The sequence below is a fragment of the Triticum dicoccoides genome, chromosome 4B (assembly GCF_002162155.2).
Source record: "Triticum dicoccoides isolate Atlit2015 ecotype Zavitan chromosome 4B, WEW_v2.0, whole genome shotgun sequence".
NCBI lineage: Eukaryota > Viridiplantae > Streptophyta > Magnoliopsida > Poales > Poaceae > Triticum > Triticum dicoccoides.
Window position 1 is genome coordinate 649,640,990 of NC_041387.1, and position 8,703 is coordinate 649,649,692.

At 41.8% G+C, this 8,703-nt stretch overlaps 1 protein-coding gene across 1 annotated transcript; it reads left to right on the plus strand.

The window, feature by feature from the left end:
* The first annotated feature begins 6,628 nt into the window (after positions 1-6,628).
* Positions 6,629-7,698, plus strand: LOC119294172. Its single transcript, XM_037572414.1, has 3 exons — positions 6,629-6,801; positions 6,905-7,097; positions 7,474-7,698. Exons 1-3 carry the CDS (start codon positions 6,647-6,649, stop codon positions 7,477-7,479), a joined length of 354 nt encoding a protein of 117 aa, XP_037428311.1. The 5' UTR covers positions 6,629-6,646; the 3' UTR covers positions 7,480-7,698.
* The last annotated feature ends 1,005 nt before the right edge of the window (positions 7,699-8,703 follow it).

Here is an 8,703-nt window from a genome sequence, read left to right on the forward strand (position 1 = left end):
GGGCTTAGCTGCAGCCCAGTGCTCGCCTAAGATATAAAAATCCTACCGAGTGAAGAGTAAACCTCTCACCCGGGGGCTTAGCTGCAGCCCAGTGCTCGCCTAAGATATAAAAATCCTACCGAGTGAAGAGCAAACCTCTCACTCGGGGGCTTAGCTGCAGCCCAGTGCTCGCCTAAGATATAAAAATCCTACCGAGTGAAGAGCAAACCTCTCACTCGGAGGCTTAGCTGCATCCCAGTGCTCGCCTAAGTGGATTAAGGAATAAGTCGACTGCGGTGACGTCTTTCTTGAACCCGCAAAAGACATTTCAAGCCAAAAGCAATCATATTCAAACATCAAATTCAAGTTCGGAACGATACCGAAAGGAACCGAAAGTGCTCAGGCGCTGAGCCTGTTAAAGCTTATCGGTTACAACTCCACTCGGCATACCGAGGCAAATTTAAAGTGTCGAGTGTACAATCTCCATCAGTGGTGCTGCACTATCTAGGGTTGTTGCGATGCGCGACTGTGTAGCTCCAACCGAGAAGACTTTCATCGAACGTTGTTCTGTTGCCACTTTTAAATATCCTAAAAGTCCACCACAATATTAATTTTGATGCTTGATGAAAGAGATGTGGCAGAGGCTTCAAATGGTGGATGGTGGTCTGTTGATAGTAGTGATACAGGACAGGATGTCTAATAGTGGTATTCGACAATACACAGACCATGATCAACAATGACGATGCCGCGACGGACAATAGTGAGAGAAATGTAAAGAAAACTCTGTGAAATTCATGAATCCAACTTAAAAAGGGTTTTGTATACACGTAAATTTGAAGTATACCCAGTATCGAAGACCATAGACTTCATAAACTTCAACTTAAGCTTGTAAATCCGTACAGCAGTAGAATCTTGTCTTCTGGTTATTTAAATCAAAATATACAAAATCTCATAAAGGTGTGATAGTGATTTTCATTTGTCATTGCTTTTAGACTTGGAAACACAATTTCAATGTCTCTTTGCTTATGCGAGACTTGAGCAATATGCTTACTGGTGGTTCTTCTCAACACAAGAACCACCACCAGATTTGTGGATTTGGTATGTGCAGCTCTACAATGATTACTTATATATGGCTCGAAACAAAAAAACTTCTATGAGGAGCTCGTAGTTGACCACTAACTGTGTGCGCAACATGCCGCAACATCTGGAATGTGAGAAGAATCAAATTCTGTTTGTGATAAGCACTTAATGCAGCTGGACCGTACTGCCTAGACAAGCATATAGTTGACTACAATAGCATGTGGGCTCATACACATCTCAGGTGTATATATATATGCACAAAGTCTTTGATTCACGCTAAAGAAGCATCTCGCATAAATTCGTGTGTTTACCGAGCTTGTATTATTAATAATTACGTAATCCTTTCATGTCATGATCTTTTTATAAATATACGAAGGTAAGGGAAATGTGTTAGGACATGAAAATTACAATGGCCCCACAACATGATTATAATTTATAATTGATTTTGGTGTCTTTTGTACATATAACATGTACAAACACCCCACAACCCCTCCCCAAGGCGCCACCGGAAGCAAATCCACACCGCCACTCTTCTTTCCAAAGATGGCACCAACCGAGGTGCGGTGGTGCCGGCCTAACGCGAAGTAGCCGGGTCCATGGATGCCAAACGGAAACCCGTGGAGCGGCTGGGATGGGGCCATCGTGGATTACGCGCGCAGCAGCCTAGGCGGCGTCCCTGGTCATGCGGAGGTAGATCTCCCTCGAACCGGCCGATGGGATCCCGTAGCCTCTCTAGCAATGGTTGGCCAATGGTGGCACCAAGATCTGTGTCAGTTGTTCAAGTGGATGTCAGTGGCGCTTTGAGGGGTCATCGAGGGATGTTGGTTCCCTGACAGCAATCCGGCGGCTGCGCGCATCATCAGGGGATGGCCCACTATGGATCCAGGCAGCTACTAGTTCAGAGGGCGCGAATGCGAGTGAAATTCCTATCGGCCACATTCATGGCGGACGATGGTGGTATCTTGGCCAGCATCTCCTTGTTGAAGGCATAGTTGCTTGTATTCCTGGTTATCTTGTCTCAACTGCTCCAGGGAAAGCTCTAGATCAGGGCCTCCCGGATCCGATGATGATGGGCCCTTCGCGGCCCTTCTCCCTCTTGGGGGCATCGTCTTGGAGCAGATTCTGCCTGGAGGGGGCAACAGGAGGAGTGGTGTTGCATCTACGGCAATGACAACGATGACAGGTAAACGCGGCCTGGAGCAGTGGAGCCTTGGTGACATATGCGTGTTGATGGACGTGCGCAGGTGACTGCGTTGTTTGGCATTATGGTCGCATCGACGACATAATGGTCTGACAAAGTTAATGCATAGGTCACTCCTGAAGATAGGACGACAGAAGAAGGTTGCGGCTGGTTCTAGAGCGTGTGCATGCGGTGAGTGCAGAGGATTTGCTAGGCCAGTTGGTGCTCTCTTTTTTCGAGCCGGTGGCTTGGTGAGGCCATCGGATTAGATGATATGTGTTGATGCGAGGTCAAGGCACATCGTGAAGTGTGTAGGTGTAGCGACTGCCGTAGCCATGAAGTCGACTTGGAGTTGATCCTTGTATTTGTTTTGTCGGGTCTGTTGAGTAATATATCAAATGGTTGTGTGCATTGCTTGATGCACAGGCCGAGCGTAATCCATCTTTAAAAAAATGTAACATGAAAAACAATATTGTGTCAAAAAAAATTTGTTCATTTTCCCCTTTAATAATGGTGTACTACTTAGTATTACAAAAAATATTTGCCAGCAGCATCGTGTTGTGATCAGCTAGACAAAGTTTCTCTAGAAAATAATGGAATGAACTAAATTTGTATCCCATAGGGTTACTATGGATGCTTGTGACGAAGCTTCAGTTAGTAGAGATAAAAGATAGAGAATCCTCGTCACTAGTTGATCACAAAATGCATGATCACCGTCCAACGTAGAAAACACATTATAATTAGTTGTTCACTTACTTGGACTAATGGAAGGGATCGACTAATTATGGCTTCTCCTATCTACACAGTTAACGCTTCCACATGTGTTGATTGGATTTATTCAGCTCGAAGTTGACTTCGAATGGCATATTCGGAATCCCAATTAATGTGAGATGCTTTCTATATCATGTGGGGCTGAGCAATTAATGCACTTATCGTTTCGAATCGAAGGAGGCACATCTCAGTATAATCACGTGTCAGGAGCACATAAGCATGTGATCTATTTTGCCTCTCGAATCATGTCTCATTAACACGGTTACACATGATACTAGGTTTCTAATGGTTGGTCTTATAGGAAAGTAACTTATTTTTTTATGGCATAGTCAAAAACTAACTCTATAAATATGGTCTCTTTCATTCATACCTAGTACTTACTCACACACGTACTAGTAGAGAAATCCTCATCCTCTTTGTAGGTCGAAAAATCATAGTGATGGCAGACAATAGTGAGAGGAAATGTAAAGAAAAATCTGTGAAATTCATGAATCCAACTTAAAAAGGGTTTTGTATACACGTAAATTTGAAGTATACCCAATATCGAAGACCATAGACTTCATAAACTTCAACTTAAGCTTGTAAATCTGTACAGCAGTAGAATATTGTCTTCTGGTTATTTAAATCAAAAGATACAAAATCTCATAAAGGTGTGATAGTGATTTTCATTTGTCATTGCTTTTAGACTTGGAAACACAATTTCAATGTCTCTTTGCTTATGCGAGACTTGAGGAATATGCTTAGTGGTGGTTTTCTCAACAAAAGAACCACCACCAGATTTGTGGATCTGGTATGTGCAGCTCTACAATCATTAATTATATATGGCTAGAAACAAAAAAACTTCTATGAGGAGCTCCTAGTTGACCACTAACTGTGTACGCAACATGCTGCAACATCTGGAATGCGAGAAGAATCAAATTCTGTTTGTGATGAGCATTTAATGCAGTTGGACTGTACTGCCTAGATAAGCATATAGTTGGCTACAATAGCGTGTGGGCTCATACACATCTCAGGTGCATATATATATGCACAAAGTCTTTGATTCACGCTAAAGAAGCATCTCGCATAAATGCGTGTTTTTACCGAGCTTGTATTACTAATAATTACGTAATCCTTTCATGTCATGATCTTTTTATAAATATAGGAAGGTAAGGGAAATGTGTTAGGACATGAAAGTTACAATGGCCCCACGACATGATTATAATTTGTAATAGATTTTGGTGTCTTTTGTACATATAACATGTACAAACGCCCCACAACCCCTCCCAAGGGCGCCGCCAGTAGCAAATCCACACCGCCACTCTTCTTTCCAAAGATGCCACCAACATAGGTGCGGTGGTGCTGGCCCAACGCGAAGTAGCCGGGTCCATGGACGCCGCACAGAAACCCGTGGAGCGATTGGGGCGGGGCCATCGTGGATTACGCGCGCAGCAGCCTAGGCGGCGTCCCTGATCATGCGGAGGTGGAGCTCCCCCGATCCGGCCGATGGGATCTCGTAGTCTCTCTGGCAATGGTTGGCCAATGGTGGCACCAAGATCTGTGTCGGTTGTTCAAGTGGATGTCAGTGGCGCTATGAGGGGTCATTGAGGGATGTTGGTTCCCTGACAGCAATCCGGCGGCTGGGCGCATCATCAAGGGATGACCCACTATGGATCCAGGCAGCTACTAGTTCAGGGTGGCGCGAATGCGAGTGAAATTCCTATCGGCCACATTCATGGCGGACGATGGTGGCATCTTGGCCATCATCTCCTTGTTGAAGGCATAGTTTCTTGTATTCTTGGTCATCTTGTTTCGGCTGCTCCAGGGAAAGCCCTAGATCAGGGCCTCCCGGATCCAATGATGATGGGCCCTTCGCGGCCCTTCTCCCTCTTGGGGGCATCGTTTTGGAGCAGATACTGGCAGGAGGGGGAAACAGGAGGAGTGATGTTGCATCTACCGCAACGACGACGATGATAGGTAAACGCGGCATGGAGCAGTGGAGCCTTGGTGACGTATGCGTGTTGATGGACATGTACAGGTGATTGCGTTGTTTGGCAACATGGTCGCATCGACGACATAATGGTCTGACAAAGTTAATGCATAGGTCGCTCCTGAAGATGGGATGATAGAAGAAGGTTGCGGCTGGTTCTAGAGCATGTGCATGCTATGAGTGGAGAGGATTTGCTAGGCCAGTTGGTGCTCTCTTTTTTCCAGCCGGTGGCTTGGTGAGGCCATCGGATTAGATGGTGTGTGTTGATGCGAGGTCAAGGCACATCATGAAGTGTGTAGGTGTAGCGACTGTCGTTGCCATCAAGTCGGCATCGAGTTGATCCTTGTATTTGTTTTGTCGGGTCTGTTGAGTAATGTAAAAAATTGTTGTGTGCATCGCTTGATGCACAGGCCGAGTGTGATCCATCTTTAAAAAAAGTGTAACGTGAAAAACAATATTGTGTCAAAAAAATGTGTTCCTTTTCCACTTTAATAATGGTGTACTCCCTCTGTTTATATTTAGTCCGCGTATTAACTTTGGTCAAAGTCAAACTTTTGATACTTTGACCAGGTCTATAAACAAAAATATTAGCATATACAATAACAAATCGATAACATTAGATTTATTATTAAATGTACTTTCACATCATATATATTTGTTATGGTAAATGATTAAATTGTTTTCTATAAACTTGGTCAAACTGTATGAACTTTGACTTCAGTCAACTCTAATATGCAGAGTAAATAAAAATGGAGGGAGTACTACTTAGTATTACAAAAACATTTGCCAGCAGCATCATGTTGTGATCAGCTAGACAAAGTTTCTCTAGAAAATAATGGAATGAACTAAATTTGTATCCCATAGGGTTTCTATGGATGCTTGTGACGAAGCTTCAGTTAGTAGAGATAAAAGATAGAGAATCCTCGTCACTAGTTGATCACAAAATGCATGATCACCGTCCAATGTAGAAAACACATTATAATTAGTTGTTCACTTACTTGGACTCATGGAAGGGATCTACTAATTATGGCTTCTCCTATCTACACAGTTAACACTTCCAGATGAGCTGATTGGATTTATTCAGCTCGAAGTTGACTTCGAATGGCATATTCGGAATCCCAATTAACGTGAGATGCTTTCTATATCATGTGGGGCTCAGCAATTAATGCACTTATGGTTTAGAATCGAAGGAGGCACATCTCAGTATAATCACGTGTCAAGAGCACATAAGCATGTGATCTATTTTGCATCTGGAATCATGTCTCATTAACACGGTTACACATGATACTAGGTTTCTCATGGTTGGTCTTATAGGAAAGTAACTTATTTTTTATGTCATAGTCAAAAACTAACTCTATAAATATGGTCTCTTTCATTCATACCTAGTACTTACTCACACACGTACTAGTAGAGAGATCCTCATCCTCTTTGTAGGTCAAAAAATCATAGTGATGGCCCATGCAAGACATGTCTTCATTTTCCTTACCTTCTCAAATTTAGCCATAGCCATGGCCACCCTTCCAATCTCATATGACCCTTATATAGGGAAGTGTAAGAGTAGTTGTGAGGAAGAGCTCAATCTATCTTTGTACCTCCACCAAGTCGCTAGTGGACCAGCCCACAACCAAGAAATAATTCTCGACCCTGGCTTTGAGAACTCGTTCGGTATGGTAGCCGTTAATGACTGGGAGATACATGCTGCCCCTGATTCCACGTCAAGTATCATTGCTCGGGCAAAGGGAATGCATATCCAGGCTACCAAAAGTCAGGCCAATGGCGTTGCTTGGTTTCTTCCTTTCAGCATGGTCTTTCAGGATTCAAGGTATGTCCATGCAGGTTTAAACATGCAAGAATTATTTGTACGTTCAATATACAATTATTTTCTGGAGGTTTAGTTTTTCAAATTGTTGTTACAATTTTAATAGGTTTGGCGGGTCTACGTTACAAGTGATGGGGGCAATTACTAGTGCAGATGGTGAGTTTGCTATTGTTGGTGGGACTGGAAAATTGTCGATGGCGCGTGGTACTGTGAAGTTCATAGCAATCCAGGCGCAAAGCAGCTCCATAGAGAACTACAGAAAAATTGATATTCATGCATTCTACACACCCTCTCTGACCGTAAGTTTAATTGGTGTCTGCACTGAAGTATAATTGTGGTATATATATTATTTCCTATTTGCTAGCCAGTTTTGAGAAATTAAGTTTATAAATCTATTATATAGGAACCATATCTGTTGATGTCAAGAAAAACGTCTACATGTACACATAGTATATCTTTTATACAATATAGAATGATCAATACGTATTTGAAAGAAGAAACGAAAAACAAAACAGAAAATACAATTTTCACTTTTACCGAGTAACACTATTTTTGAAATATTTTTAGACACTATTTTTGTTTATTAGACGAATAATAGGTGTCGTAAATTTCATAGTGCTTGTTTGATTCCTTATTAAGGAGTATGCTAACAACTTATTTGTCTACCTTTTACAGGTCTAGGACATAAAGAACAAACATGCAGCGCTTCAGCTCGAAACACGAGCAAGTAATCCTGGAGAAATAAACTATGTGTTTTTCCGTTATTGCTAGTAGTACTATCTAGTTATAATATGAATGTTGGGGAAGACCTCCCATTATTTACTTTGAAACAATGTATGTTTAATGAAATATCTTCGTATACATCCATCAAGCGTTTATCTTTGTTCTTATATGGATTTTATAATTACATCTAGAGTAATATATTGTCAATGAATTATATATGAAAAAAGTTTAGAGCATCTGTTGTTCGTTGCCCTTGCTACTTTTACATTCGATCCATATATGGTTTGTCTGGAAACGACTCCTATTTCCATCAAAATGTTGTTTTTGGTGTTGATGACCACAAGTTGTGACTTACCGCGTAATTTCCATAAAATGAGCAAAATTTAACAAAAAAAGGCAAATTGATGCAAGCTACCTCTTGCTGCAACTCTATTACCAATTTCTCACCCCTAGCGTTAATGAACATTAAGTGTGTAACCCTACGGGTTCGAGAACATGCAGACATGACCGAGACACCTCTCCGATCAATAATTAATAAAGGAACCTGGATGCCCATATTGACTCCCGCATATTCAACGAAGATCTTAATCAGTTTGAACCACGATGTCAAGGATTCAGTTAATCCCGTGTACAATTACCTTTGTCTCGCGATCTTTTCCTGCTCGAGATCCGATCGTCGGTAACGCCATACCTAGTTCAATCTCATTAGCGGGAAGTCTCTTTACTCGTTTCGTAATACAATATTGTCATGACTAAACTCATTAGATACATGCTTGCAAGCTACTATCAATATCGTGTTACCGAGAAGGCCCAGAGATATGTCTTAGTCCGACAGAGTAACAAATCCCAGTCTCGATCCATGCAAAAAGTCTTTGATTCACGCTAAAGAAGCATCTCAGGTGGGCTCATACACATCTCAGGTGCATATATATATGCACAAAGTCTTTGATTCACGCTAAAGAAGCATCTCACATAAATATGTGTGTTTACCGAGCTTGTATTACTAATAATTACGTAATCCTTTCATGTCATGATCTTTTTATAAATATACGAAGGTAAGGGAAATGTGTTAGGACATGAAAATTACAATGGCCCCACGACATGATTATAATTTATAATAGATTTTGGTGTCTTTTGTACATATAACATGTACAAACACCCCACGACCCCTCCCCAGGGCGA